General features: G+C 43.1%; 1 protein-coding gene across 2 annotated transcripts; it reads right to left on the reverse strand.

Moving 5' to 3' along the window:
• Positions 1–8,410: 8,410 nt before the first annotated feature.
• Positions 8,411–14,834, reverse strand: RPS27A (ribosomal protein S27a). 2 transcript variants are annotated; one of them, XM_024215590.2, is made up of 6 exons: positions 14,759–14,834; positions 14,619–14,680; positions 13,313–13,367; positions 12,940–13,025; positions 9,146–9,277; positions 8,411–8,593 (listed from the first exon to the last, which is right to left on the reverse strand). In XM_024215590.2, the coding sequence occupies exons 2-6, from the start codon at positions 14,664–14,666 to the stop codon at positions 8,444–8,446; spliced, it is 471 nt and encodes a 156-aa protein (XP_024071358.1). In that variant the 5' UTR covers positions 14,667–14,680; positions 14,759–14,834; the 3' UTR covers positions 8,411–8,443. The 2 variants fall into 2 exon arrangements, with proteins under 2 accessions (XP_024071358.1, XP_024071368.1); XM_024215600.1 differs by having other exon boundaries at positions 14,766–14,798.
• Between the last annotated feature and the right edge of the window lie 153 nt (positions 14,835–14,987).

Consider the following 14,987-nt stretch of genomic DNA (forward strand, 5'->3'; position numbering starts at 1 on the left):
GCTTGTAGTGTAAGAATTCTTTGGGTTCTTAACAGGAGTGCCAACAGCTGATATTTCAAAAGTAAAAGGATTTGTTTCAGGGGCTATGAATGACAGGGGTTGGTTCCTCAGTTCTGCAGGATTGTGCCAGCTTTGTAGACCCGTAAGATCACAGGAAAGCATGGGAGCCAGCATGGCAGTGTTAATTCCTTGGATGTTTCAGATATGAGTAAAAAGTACCTTTTTAGGAAGGAAAAGAGTATTTCAGGTCACTGTAATACTGTTTGTATTGGTAACAGTTTGGTTGATAGAAATAATTCAACTGTTAAAATATTATCTGAAAAGAATAAAATGGCTAGACAAACAGAAGGAACTATTGATGTACTGTCACTACAGCCTTTGAGAAAACAAGTGACTTTATGTGAAAGGTTTGGCCTTCATTTCAAGAGGTTTCCAGCGCATCATCAAGGATCTACAACCTATCCTGAAGGATGATCCCTCACTCTCACAGATCTTGGGAGACAGGCCAGTCCTCACTTACAGACAGCCCCCCAACCTGAAGCAAATACTCACTAGCAACCACACAACAAAAACACTAACCCAGGAGCCTATCCTTGTAACAAAGCCCGTTGCCAACTCTGTCCACATATCTATTCAGGGGACACCATCATCGGACCTAATCACATCGGCCACACTATCAGAGGCTCGTTCACCTGCTTATCTACCAATGTGATATGCCATCATGTGCCAGCAATGCTCCTCTGCCATGTACATTGGCTAAACCGGACAGTCTCTACGCAAAAGAATAAATGGACACAAATCAGACGTCAAGAATTATAACATGGAAAAACCAGTCAGAGAACACTTCAACTTCTCTGGTCACTTGATTACAGACCTCAAAGTCACAATAATCCAACAAAAAAACTTCAAAAACAGACTCCAATGAGAAACTGCAGAATTGGAATTAATTTGCAAACTGGACACCATTAAATTAGGCTTGAATAAAGACTGGGAGTGGATGGGTCATTACACAAAGTAAAACCTATTTCCCCATGCTAATTTTTCACCCCTGCTGTTACTCACACCTTCTTATCAACTGTTGGAAATGGGCCATCCTGATTATCACTATAAAAGTTTTTTTTCTCCTGCTGATAATAGCCCACCTTACCTGATTATTCTCATTATAGGTAGTATGGCAACACCCATTTTTTCATGTCCTTTGTGTATATATAGCTTCCTACTGTATTTTCCACTGCATGCATCTGATGAAGTGGGTTTTAGCCCATGAAAGCTTATGCTCAAATAAATTTGTTAGTTTTGTGAAAAGAACGAGGAGTACTTGTGGCACCTTAGAGACTAAGTGATTGGGCAACAAAATGGCAAATGAAATTTAATGTGAATAAATGTAAAGTAGTGCACATTGGGAAAAATAACCCCAACTATACATACAATATGATGGGGGCTAATTTAGCCACAACTAAGCAGGAAAAAGATCTTGGAGTCGTCATGGATAGTTCTCTGAAGACGTCCACGCGGTGTGCAGCGGCAGTCAAAAAAGCAAACAGGATGTTAGGAACCATTAAAAAGGGGATGGAGAATATCTTATTGTTTTTATATAAATTCATGATACGCCCACATCTTGAATACTGCGTACAGATGTGGTCTCCTCATCTCAAAAAAGTTATACTGGCATTAGAAAAGGTTCAGAGAAGGGCAGCTAAAATGATTAGGGGTTTGGAACAGGTCCCATATGAGGAGAGATTAAAGAGGATAGGACTTTTCAGCTTGGAAAAGAGGATACATGATAGAGGTAGTGCTTGTCCCATTTGTTTTTTTTAATGCTTGTAATTTAACTCTGTCATTGCATGTTTCTCTTTTTAAGATTTCACTCAGTTCCTTCCAAATTTCAACACCATCAGCAATAAAACGAACAAAATGCAGGGAAATAGCCAAGGCTACAGAAATAGGCTTCAGGGTACACAGCATGTGTTCAACATTTCTCTTAAGTCCAATGTTGAGAACTTTGGCTGTGACAGTGCCATCTATTTTTTCACAATTTTGTTCACAAACTGTCATCAGATTAGGCCAGTTCTCGATATAGTGCTCAAAACAGTCCACTACTGAGTTCCATCACACGTCTTCTAGGAGAGTTAGCTTGGTTCCTCCCACTTTTTTCAGAGCAGCTGCAGCAAAGTGGTTGTTATGGAAGTATTTTGCAATTTCTGGAACACTGAAGACTTTGGCTAGGAGGTGCATCAAATGAGCACTGCAACCGTATGTTATTAGCTTGGGACTCTCTTCTAAATAATTTCTTCTCATCTTGGATACATTTGCAGCATTGTCTGTGACCAAGCTGCGTACTAGACATTTGAATTTTTTCTTCAGTTTTCACAGTTTGTTATAGATTTTACTGCTACTTCTTGTAAGTATTCTGCTGTGTGTGCATTTCCTGATGTATCCATTGTTTCTGTAAGGAAGACATTCCCTTCTGTTGTCATATAAACACATATAACAGGATCACTGTGGACGGACATTGCTCCACCCATCAAAACTCAGGTTAACAATTTTTTCCTCTAGATTTTTTGCACACTGCTCAATTTCTCTTTCATACACTTTATCCAGCAATTTGCCTGAAACATCTGCTCTGTTAGGTGGACTGTATCCTGGTTTTAATGACTGAACCATGTTAATGAAGTGTGGGTTCTCAATCATATGGCAAGGAGAGTTTGTTGCATAAACAAACCAGGCAATTTTTTCATCAATTACCTCTTTTTGTAATCTGCTGGTTCTTATCACAAACTTATCTATGATTGTTTCTGGATGATGATTTTTTTCTTTTTCTTTTTGCTACAGGTGATGTACTGTGGCTATGTGACATACATGATGTGACTGAAACACTATCATTGGCAGATAATTCTGAAACTATAGAAAATGATGGTGATCTTGAAGGTGGGTAGTCTTCAGAATCGTGTATGTTGAGGATGGATTCTCCTAAACAAAATAAGTCAATGCAGTTATTTAATTATTACTACCATACTGCTAATTTAGTATTACTCATTGCATTCACTGCTGACACTCAGTATACTTTAAAGGTGAAATTGTAAAAGGATGATCTGCCTATTTCAGCTATTTATTTTTTATCACAACTGCATCTAAAATGATAGTTACTCTCTGGTACTAACAACTATATTTTTTGCTCAAACCTGAGAATTCAAGAATAGTCCAGAAGGAAGACAGGCAGTCCTTAAGAACGAAGTATGAAATAAAAAAGTTTACCAACCTGAAGATCCTGCATGTTCAGACATGTTCCTTTCATCATCTTCAACGCAGCTTCCTCCTGAGAAGGAACACTTCTCATGATGTTGTTTCATTCAGACACCCAGGGCTTGCATTTCTTTGTTGCACTGTTTGCACGCATGCCTGTCTTACCCACAGGTAGAGGAACTTCATTAAAATATTCCCAAACTGGGTCTCTTTTACGGCCTACTGCCATTATAGGTTTTCCCTTCTAGTGAGAGAATGGTATGGTAGATCTCAAATCAATGAAGGCTACACTCAGACCTCAAGACTTCTGGAATATGCTGCTCAAACAGTTTCACTTTTGTTTCTACTGCATGTTCCTCCCTTCTCATATTTATCCCCAGACTTCTTCTCCTTGTCCAGATCTATTCCGCCCCCCCCAATCTTCTATTCCTTGAACTTTTTGAAACTTTGCACTTTTAGAGAGAGATAAGGGATTGACTCTGTGTACACAAATTTGCACAGGGACAATAGGGTTGAGGTCTGTTATTTCTCACCTCTATATATTAATTTAAAAACATTTTGCTGTTAACAAGCATGTTATCTCTGGAGACACAAATCCAGTTTGAGAACTGCAAAACTAAGCATCTCTGATGATATCATCTACACTGATCACTGAGTCCCAGTGGGTAGATAGAAAGATTAACCTAAATAAGCTATACAGAAGCCCCTGGAACTCCATAAGATTGGGTCCCTAATCCATGAATGATTGGAACTCATTTACAAAATTTTCTTAAACATTACTGAATATATTGTCTCATACTATAGAATTATAATTTATAATCCCTATTCCATGATGAGATATTTTTGAGCTATAATGTATCTTAATTAAAACTATCTTTAGGTAGGTTTTTTCCTCAAAAAGCATTTTATCAAAGAAAGCCAGTTGAAATAAAAAAAAGTCTGATTTTTTATCCACCCTGTTAATAAGTGAGAGACCTAAACATCTAAGTCTGTATGCTGCACTGCCTACCGCTTTATCTACGTGCATGGAAAAAGGAAAAATAACTTTCCCTTTTCTGTATAGAAGGCTAGATAAAATGTTTCAATGAGGTAATGTTGTAAAAGTAGAGTTGCAGTATTGGTAACTACGTAGGGGGGTAAATCAATTCTGAACTCTATATGGGAGGCTTCTCATTTCAGAGGAGACTAAAAATTTAGTTTTGTTCTCTAGAAATGGCAGTTTCCTCTGAATCACACTTACTCAATTAACATGTAAAATCCACTTGGGGTCCTTGCAACTGGCTTATCACCACCAGCAAGAGTCTGCAAGCTGAACTCTCCTCTGTCACAACATGTAACCTCATTCATTGTCTACCATGGGGACAGAATTTAGCTCTGAAATGCAAAGCTGAATCCACCTTAAACGTTGACACTTACACACATCTGCCCTCCCCCTGCCATCCTGCAAGGATAGTAGTGATGGTAATGTGCATAATTAGGGGAAACCCAAACTTATGTAAAGTAGCATTAACACAAATGAAAGTCAACACTGCAGAGCTCTACCCATCCCAGTTGTACAGCACCATGTGCACCTCAGTTTTGCATGGTGTGAACTGAACCTAATCAGGACAAGTAACTCATTCTTAAAGCTGCAGCTCATAACTACAAAGAAGAAAGATATACTTTACATGGAAGATGGGTTGTTTTAAAAGTTCTTTACTGATGCTTTTACACAATGAATAGGGCTTCTCTTCCCTGTATCCAGGAGACAGCATGAGCCAGAAGCTGAAGCTTCAGTTAAATTGAAGGTAATATGCTTATTACTAAAGGGGAAGGGAACACATGGTGGCAATTATCATGCAGTTACACCTAATGCAGTACAACTTGATTCCAAATAACTTTTTTGTAGAAAACCACTAGATCATATCTCCTTAAGCTTATCCCCTCCCTGACAAAAAAGCAAGCCTCAGATGGTACCATCCTTAACTTCCACTTTTAACTATTAGTTCCTTTTTTAATCTTATCCTCAACTCCCTTAGTGGCCCTCCTTCCCCATGTGTGACTATCTCACAGGGGCCTGGGAGGCCATTCAGGGCTTCCTCATTGTTGCTAGCAAAAGAGGAATTCTGGCAATCAAGCCTTTTCCATTAGATAAGTACAATCCCTGCTGAGTATTTTGTAGAAACACTCCCCTTTATATCACTTGTTCAGTGCTAGGACTGAACTAAATATTCAATTCAAAAGGACATCAAACTCTAAAATGGCCTTAAAGGGAGGTTTTGGAATAAAGCTGTTATGATCGATAGTAATTCTATGTAGTCTCACACAGTTTATTTTTAGAAGTAACCATTCCTCTGCAACACTGAGAACTGCAGTGAGTTATATTGACTTCATTAAGTTGAGAAGCAGCAGAAAGTAATCATTAAAATAGGATGTTAATTTATAGATGGCCTATGAAAAGCTGAAGTCATTTTACACTCACACAAGGTAACATCCCAGAAATAGGGCCCCAGTAAGAAGGCAACTTAAATTCAGTTATAGTACTTTCCTTTTTAAACACTATACAAATTAATCCTGTTCCCCAAACTTAGTTCCAGCAAAGTAGGTAGTATCCCCATTTTAGAGGTGGGAAATAGAAGGGGCAGTTCAGGGGATGCCCAAGATGACAGCCTCAATACAGCTGAGATTAAAACTGAGTTCCTGGCTCTTCTCTCTAATCCTTACACCTATTTTACCCCTCCTCCACCTCACCAGAGTCAGAGACCTCCTGGACTACAACCAGAGAGACTGGGTGGAACCCCTGATGCTCGCTCAGCACATGGGGCTCTCCACCCTTCATGGAGGTGAGGGCAGCCCCGACTGTCCCACCTGTACACTGTGAGCCGGCTGAACGATTTGCAGCCGGTTCGCTTCTGGACTGCGCCAAGGAAACACCTGTACATGCTCATGCTTCACATCCTCCATTTCCTCACCCGTGTCTCCCACCCCGATACGAGTATTGCTCAGGAATGCAAGAGTGAAATCAGGAAGGCCAAATCCCACTTGGAATTGCAGCTAGCAAGGGGTGTTAAGAGTAACAAGAAGGGTTTCTTCAGGTATGTTGGCAACAAAAAGGTTAAGGAAAATGTGGGCCCCTTACTGAATGAGGGAGGCAACCTAGTGGGAGAAGATGTGGAAAAAGCTAATGTACGCAATGCTTTTTTGACTCTGTTCTCATGAACAAGGTCAGCTCCCAGACTACTGCACTGGGCAGCACAGTATGGGGAGGAGGTGACCAGCCCTCTGTTGAGAAAGAAGTGGTTAAGGACTATTTAGAAAAGCTGCACAAGCACAAGTCCATGGGGCCGGATGCGCTGCATCCAAGGGTGCTAAAGGAGTTGAGGGATGTGATTGCAGAGCCATTGGCCATTATCTTTGAAAACTCATGGCCATTGGAGGAGGTCCCGGATGACTGGAAAAAGGCTAATGTCGTGCCCATCTTTAAAAAAGGGAAGGAGGATCTGGGGAACTACAGGCCAGTCAGCCTCACCTCAGTCCCTGGTCTGGGGGCCAGTTTTGTTCAATATCTTCATTAATGATCTGGAGGATGGCATGGATTGCACCCTCAGCAAGTTTGCAGATGACACTAAACTGGGAGGAGTGGGAGATACACTGGAGGGTAGGGATAGGATGCAGAGGGACCTAGACAAATTAGAGGATTGGGCCAAAAGAAATCTGATGAGGCTCAACAACGATAAGTGCAGAGTCCTGCACTTAGAATGGAATACTCCCATGCTCTGCTACAGACTAGGGACTGAGTGGCTAGGCAGCAGTTCTGCAGAAAAGGACCTAGGGGTTGCAGTGGACGAGAAGCTGGATCTGAGTCAACAGTGTGCCCTTGTTGCCAAGAAGGCTAAAGGCATTTTGGGCTGTATAAGTAGAAGCATTGCCAACAAATCAAGAGATGTAATCATTCCCCGCTATTCAGCATTGGTGAGGCCTCATCTGGAGTACTGTGTCGTTTTGGGCCCCACACTACGAGGAGGATGTGGAAAAATTGGAAAGAGTCCAGCGGAGGGCAACAAAAATGATTAGGGGGCTGGAGCACATGATTTATGAGGAGAGGCTGAGGGAACTGGGATTATTTAGTCTGCAGAAGAGAAGAATGAGGGGGATTTGATAGCTGCTTTCAATTACCTGAAAGGGGGTTCCAAAGAGGATGGATCTAGACTGTTCTCAGTAGTACCAGATGACAGAACAAGGAGTAATGGTCTCAAGCTGCAGTGGGGGAAGTTTAGGTTGGATATTAGGAAAAACTTTTTCACTAGGAGGGTGGTGAAGCACTGGAATGGGTTTCCTAGGCAGGTGGTGGAATCTCCTTCCTTAGGTTTTTAAAGCCAGGTTTGACAAAGCCTTGGCTGAGATGATTTAGTTGGGGATTTGCCCATGACCTCCTGAGGTCTCTTCCAACCCTGATATTCTAGGATTTTATCATCTATTGCCACCTGTTGAAGGTGAGTAACCCCGGTGGGCCAGCCTATATTCCACGCTAGTCCCAAGGCCCGCCGGGGATATTAGTTGGGGGCTTGTCCACAGAGCCGTGAGTATGGGCATGAACTTGGTGCAGTTCATCATCTCTGATGCCTGCCCCTTTTGCGACGTGAGAGAGCCCCTGGCGCATGTATACCTTGAGTGCACCAGGTTGCAGCCTGTGTTCCCACTCCTGAACATCCTTATACGTTTTTGGCTGCACTTTTCCGCTCACCTTTTCCTACACTCACACCCTATCCATGACCCCAAACAAAGTCGTGGGACGTCCTCGTCAACCTCTTCCTGGTGAGGGCCAAAGTGGCCATCTACAATACCAGGGAGAGGATGTTGGCTGAGGGGGTTCTTTGCGACTGTGGGGCCTGTTACCAGTCCTCCCTCCGTTCACAGTTCCTTCGGGTTCCCTTTGTTTGACCCTTTGACCTTCACACCTGCCCGTTTTGGTTGTCCCCCGTAATTATTTGAGTTCCTGGACCTTGTGGATCCTCCCCTAAGGCTGAGGGAGAGTCCTTTAGTAAGGGGCAGGCTTGCACCCACTTCCCCAGAACCCTATAGGACCTCAGTACACTGATTTGAGGGAATATATCTGCTGAAATAGTGCTCCTGAAGAAGGAGACATGAGGTAGGTCACCAGAAGGAAAATAAATGTACAGCACTGCAAAATCTGAGGGTTTTTTTATTAACACAGATACATTTACTTGTCTTCTGGTTTGTTGAAGCAGTATGTCAGGCAGCACTTGCCACAGTAATGTCTGTCAAAGTGACTGGCCATAAAAACTCCAGCCCCACATTCCTCAGAGGGGCACTCTCGGCGCAGGCGACTGATTTTACCATTCTCATCCACCTGTAAAAAGAAAGGCTCCATAAGTAAAGTTATATCTTTTTAGAGACACCTTGCCTCAAAGTGCCACTAATTCCTCAATGGGAAACGACAGAAGAATGGCTTATCAATTAGAAAGATCACAACTCAATCTCTTGTAGACACATGATTTACCATTCTAGGCATCAGTTTTCACCAGTGCAACCAGCTTCCAGGTGAGGCTGCCATAAGTTTACAAACTCAAACTTTTCTGACCAAAATTAGAAGCATTTGATTACACTGGCCACTTTCTCTTCATATTTACAAAATTTATGTTTGTGAATATGAACAGGTTCATAAAGCAGCCCCAAAAAAGCTTTGAAGAAGTTTATTGCTTTTACAAGTTCTGTGCCTTCTCCAATTACTCACCTATGCAGATGTAAAGAAAGTCACCTGGAAACTACAGCTTACAGATTCAGTAAACAAACATCAAGGGATGTACTAAATACCTACATGCTTATTACTGGTAATGCTACAGCTCAAACTCCCCCTTCTATCAAGGAGTCAAATTTACTCAATTCTTTTAGTTACTCTTACCTTGTAATATTTAAGGACAGCAAGCTTAACCTTCTTTCTCTTATGCTTGTTCTTCTTGGGGGTAGTATAAGACTTCTTCTTTCTCTTCTTAGCACCACCACGAAGTCTCAGCACAAGGTGAAGAGTCGATTCCTGTTAGTAAAACAAAGATAATACAGTAGAATGAGACAACTTGGTTCCAAAATATGCAGGCTAGTAAATAGTAGCAGCCTTCAAGCAGAGGGTTTGTTTTTTTTTTTTTTTTTAAACACTACACATACAGTGATCTGTATCACCAGCACATCTGAAGTCCAACCACCAAGTACTAGTGCTTAGTATAGAGAAATTCTGAGCAGTGTCAAGTGAGCAACGAGTTTGCAATTGAACAAGCTGTAGAAGTCCTCTTGCGCATGCTCTCATAAGAGACTAGATGATTGCAGTGTTTTGTTTCACTTGTTCAGTGATTTAATTCCCAAAAAAACAATTGTCAATACACTCAGCTGGAAATGCTGTCATAGATCTAGTTAGAATATGCCCATACTTCTGTTTAGATCAAGTTACTAAGCTTAACTAATGTGTTCCAGCCCCTCTGGGACAGTACTATGCTCATCATTGCACTCGTAAGCTTCCCCTTCCTATAGCAGGAGAGCTGGCTCATGCCATGATTCACCACATCATTGCAGTCTAGCATGCTCTAAGGAGACAGATGTGATGTTGCACTCCATATGCTTTATGTAAAGGGTCTCTTGCAAGGTATAATTACAAAGCTTATAATCTACTGATGTGTTCATCCTATTTGTATGTATGTATCATTCTTGTATCTAAAACTAGAAATATGAAGTTAACTCTGAGGTCCTATGGTAATTATGCAAAGTGTGGGCCATTAATAGTGGTTTAGAATCTTGATGGCTCCCATTGACCAGGACAATTGGTTGTAAATGGCTGTTTACTTGTAAGCCTTCCTGAGAGTCAGGCCAGAAAGAATGGAGGCTTGGGGTCTCACAGGAAATGTGACCATGTCACCTGGTACTGGAATCCATCTTAAACCTGGTGCTTTTCCATTTAGAAGGAGGGTGTGACATTGTGCAGTCTATATGGTTTTATAAAAACATGATAAGAAGTGAATATAAGGTAACTGGGATAGTTTTATAAAGATTTGATTATAAATGAATATGCTTTGTGCAAAAGGTCTCTTGTAAGGTATCATTACAAAGTTCATAATCTACTGAGTGTGATCATCCTATTTGTAGAAATGTACCACTCTAGTATCTAAAACTAGAAATATAAAACATAACTGAGGGCCTATTGTAATTATGTAAAGTGTGGGCCATTAATGATGGTTTGGAATCTTGATGACTCCCATTAACAAGGACCATTGTCTGCAGATGGCTGTGTTTACCTGTTAGTCTTCCTGTATATGTGTGTGCTGGCAAGTGGGCAATGAAGTCTTGCAGTGACATGTGATCATGTCACCTGAACTGGAATCCATCTTTAACCTGGTGCTTTTCCAGTGAGGGGGGTGGAAACCCAGAGGGACAAAGGGTTCCCGCCTTATGCAAAAGATATATAAAGGGGTGGAAGAGAACAAAGGGGAGAGGAGCCATCATGAAGAATCCCCTAGCTATCACCTGAGCTGCAACAAGAGCTGTACCAGGGGAAAGAATTGTGCCAAGGCCTGGAAGGTGTCCAGTCTGAGGGTGAGATTATCTGTATTCAGTTTGATTAGACATAGATTTGCGCATTTTATTTTATTTTGCTTGGTGACTTACTTTGTTCTGTCTGTTACTACTTGGAACCACCTAAATCCTATTTTCTGTATTTAATAAAATCACCTTTTTCCTTATTAATTAACAGAGTATGTATTAATACCTGGGGGAGCAAACAACTGTGCATATCTCTCTATCAGTGTTATAGAGGGTGAACAATTTATGAGTTTGCCCTGCATAAGCTTTATACAGGGTAAAACGGATTTATTTGGGTTTAGACCCCATTGGGAGTTGGGCATCTGAGTGCTAAAGACAAGCACACTTCTGTGAGCTGTTTTCAGGTAAACTTGCAGCTTTGGGACAAGTGATTCAGACCCTGGGTCTGTGTTGGAGCAGACTGAGTGTCTGGCTCAGCAAGACAGGGTGCTGGAGTCCTGAGCTGGCAGGGAAAACAGGAGCAGAGGTAGTCTTTGCACATCAGGTGGCAGCTCCCAAGGGGGTTTCTGTGATCCATCCCGTCACAGAGGGGTGGGGACCCAGAGAGACTAAAGATTCCCACCTTGGGCCAAAGCCATAAAAGGGAGTGGAACAGAACAAAGGGGGCTGCAGTCATGAGAAATCCCTTAGTTACCACCTGAGCTGGAAATAACAAGAACTGTACCTGGAGAAAGGATCGTACTCAGGCTAAGGAGTCTAGTCTGTGAAAAAGCTTATTGGAACATCTGAGGATGAGATTTACCTGTATTCACTTTCTTAATGTATTAGGCTTAGACATGTGTGTTTTGTTTTATTTTACTTTACTTGGTAACTTACTTTGTTCTGTCTATTATTACATGAAACCACTTAAATCCTACTTTTTATACTTAATGAAATCACTTTTGTTTATTAGTAAACCCAGAGTAAGTGATTAATACCTGGGGGAAGCAAACAGCTGTACATATCATTCTATAGTGTTATAGAGGGCGGACAATTAATGAGTTTACCCTATATAAGCTTTATACAGAGTAAAACGGATTTGGGAGCTAGGTGTCTGGAGACAGGAATACCTACTGAGTGGTTTTCAGTTAAAGTCTGCAGCTTTGGGGGTGTTTTTCAGATCTGGGTCTGTGTTATAGCAGACTACCATTGTCTGGCTCAAGGCAGGGTTCTGGAGTGCCAGGCCAGAGGTAGTTTCAGCACATCAGGTGGCAGTCCCAAGGGGGTCTCTATGACCAAACCCGTCACAATAGGGTTGCACACACTTGGGAGCTTCTGCAATTCTGCATTATACTTAGGGCCCTACCAAATTCATGGCCGTGAAAAATGTGTCATGGAACAAGAAATCTGGTCTTCTGTGCCCTTTTACACCCCCTACCCCCCCCCCCCCCCCGTGAAAACTGGTCTTTTGTGCGCTTTTACACCCATACTATACCAATTTCATGAGGGAAACCAGTATTTCTCAAATTGAGGGTCCTGGCCCAAAAGGGAGGAGGAAAAGCACAAGGTTATATGGAGGGGAGTGGGGGGAGGGGACGAGGAGATGTTTCACGACACTGACTCCCTCACTTCTGCGCTGCCTTCAGAGCTGGGCGTCTGGGAAGTGTTGGCTGGGCACCCAGTTTTGAAGGCAGCAAGGACGAAGTAATACTATACCATGTCACACACTCCTCCCCCCCACCCCCCCGCAGTAGGGCAGAAGTAATACTATACCATGCCACCCTTACTTCTGCACTGCTGCCTTCAGAGCTGGGCAGCCGGAGAGTGGCGGAGGCTGACTGAGGACCCAGCTCTGCAGGTAGCCGCTCTGACTTCAGAGCTCGGCTCCTGGCCAGGAGCTGCCGCTCTCCAGCTGCTCAGCTCTTAAGGCAGCGCTGCTGCCAGCAGCACAGAAGTACGGGGTGGCAGTACAGCAACCACCCCCTCCCCCATATAGCCTTGTGATTCCCCACCCCCACAACTCCTTTTTGGGTCAGGACCCCTACAATTACAACACCGTGAAATTTCAGATTCAAATGGCTGAAATCATGAAATTTACGATTTAAAAAATTCTGACTGTGAAATTGACCAAAATGGACCATGAATTTGGTAGGGCTCTAATTATATCATATCCCATCTCTGGAAGATACACACCTTTTGAATATTGTAGTCAGACAGCGTGCGTCCATCTTCCAACTGCTTGCCAGCAAAAATAAGTCGTTGTTGATCAGGAGGAATTCCTAATGAGAAGTGAATCAAGATTAAATAGAAAAATCTACTCAAATTTCCTATAAGAGTAGAGTCAAAAGGAATGCTGACTACAGAAATAAAATTTACAAAACATAGATGGCAGGATATGAAGATACACTTACAAAACTTTTCTGTAAGTGACATTTAATTTTGATACTAGTGACCATAGAAAATACTATCAGATTTCTAGGGAATGATATTTGAGGTAAGCTGCTCTTTATCTAAAGGAGAATGATCAGAGTAGGGAACACAGGAGTCCAAAAAGCACTGAACTTACCTTCCTTATCCTGGATCTTGGCCTTCACATTTTCTATAGTATCAGAAGGCTCAACCTATTATTAAAAAAAAGTGGAAAACCAGTCAAAACTCTGAAGTAGAATTATATCAGCTATATACATCTATGAAATTTTGTCAGTGAAAGCTACAGGCCAGATTTTCTAAGGGGCATCAAGCCAATATTATTTATCTGCAGTGACACTCATTTGCACACAATGATGTACAAAAACAGAAGCCATGCTTTCAAACTGTGGACCCAAATTTTAAGTCTTTCAAAGCAACTGATAAAAATAGCTTATTTAGCTGAAACATAAGAAACCTAATTTGTATATTCTATTTCAACTGACAGTAAAAGTTTTCTACATGCATTTATCAACCCCATTTACAAGACTCTTAAGGACAAAATTATATTTTCAAGATTCCTCATGAGTCTGAAATTCTCCTTCCTACATTCATGAAACCACCTGGAGGGAGAGTTCTGCATGTTGGGGAAGAAGATTACAATGATTCCTTACAAGTTTGTAAATTAATGGGGCTTTATTATATTCTCAGTGCATTTAGTTTATACATTTGATAGCACTGTGCCTAATCAATGTCTCCTATTTGTGTAGGTCTTTCAGACAGCAACAGGAGGGAAGCATTTGGCAGAACATGAAAGTGGGATTATAGAACCACAAAAACAGGTAATCAAGGGCAGGTTTAGTATTTTAAACAGTGAACTCATTTTTATGCATTGGCTGGATCTTGAATGTTTCAATTTCAACCATAACCTTTAGACACCGCCTAGAGAGGAGGCGGATTAAAACGCCCCCTCCCTCCGGGAGATATTTAGGGTGTTCCTGGTGGGCTTTCCCGTTCTGTGCCTCCTTAGGCAGCCTGCTCCGAACTGTCCCAAAAAGAGGCCGCTCACACGAAGTTTCAAAAAACAAAGCCACCCTTGCCCGAGGGCTGAGCCGAGCACTGGCTGGCAGCGGCGAGAAGGGCCCGGGCCGCGCGTGGGAGCGTTCCGTGGGGAACTGCAGCCGTAAGCAGGGGCCCTTCGCGTCTCCAGAAGAGCTCGGCCCCTTGCCCCCCACCCAGCGTCCGCGTCCCCTACGGACAGACACGGGCCATGTGCGCCTAGGGGGCCACCATTTCCTCCCAGGACGCCTTCAGATGGGGGAGGTCGCATGTTCCCTCCGACCCCCACACAGGACACCTATACATGTGGGGGAAGGGTGCATATCCCCCCGCCCCACGCACAGGGGGCCTGCTACTAGGGGAGGGTGCACCCCCACTCACGGCCGGGCGGCCCCTGGCGCACTCACCTCGAGGGTGATGGTTTTCCCGGTCAGGGTCTTCACGAAGATCTGCATGGCGCGGCTGGCACCTGCGGGCAAAGAGAGCGCGGTCAGATGAGCACACGGTGAGGGGAGCAGAGGGGGGTGGGGGAGAAGCGAACACTCACCACCAACCTGCTCGCGGAATGGCGGATGCCGGAAAGAGAGCCCAGCTCGGTCCGCACGGGGTTTCCAGCCTAGGGAAAGGAGGGACCTCCAGGCCGGCGCGCCACTGCGTGCGTGCGTGCGTGACTACAACTCCCAGCATGCACCGCCGGTACAAGGCACACCAGGGCTTCCTGGGGATTGTGGTTTCCATGTTGGCATGAAGGGGGACGTCTGAAAGGGCTGATGGGA

This window comes from Terrapene carolina, unplaced genomic scaffold (assembly GCF_002925995.2).
Source record: "Terrapene carolina triunguis isolate 2854851 unplaced genomic scaffold, T_m_triunguis-2.0 Scaffold132, whole genome shotgun sequence".
Lineage (NCBI taxonomy): Eukaryota > Metazoa > Chordata > Testudines > Emydidae > Terrapene > Terrapene triunguis.

What these genes read in the sequence shown, in the direction of transcription:
- RPS27A (XM_024215590.2), bottom strand. Translation starts at nt 14,666, where the DNA reads ATGCAGATCTTCGTGAAGACCCTGACCGGGAAAACCATCACCCTCGAG. An exon ending in CAAGATCCAGGATAAGGAAG is followed by an intron (nt 13,026 to 13,312) that starts GTAAGTTCAGTG and finishes ACTTCTCATTAG; the next exon opens with GAATTCCTCCTGATCAACAA. An exon ending in CTGTCCTTAAATATTACAAG is followed by an intron (nt 8,594 to 9,145) that starts GTAAGAGTAACT and finishes TTCTTTTTACAG; the next exon opens with GTGGATGAGAATGGTAAAAT.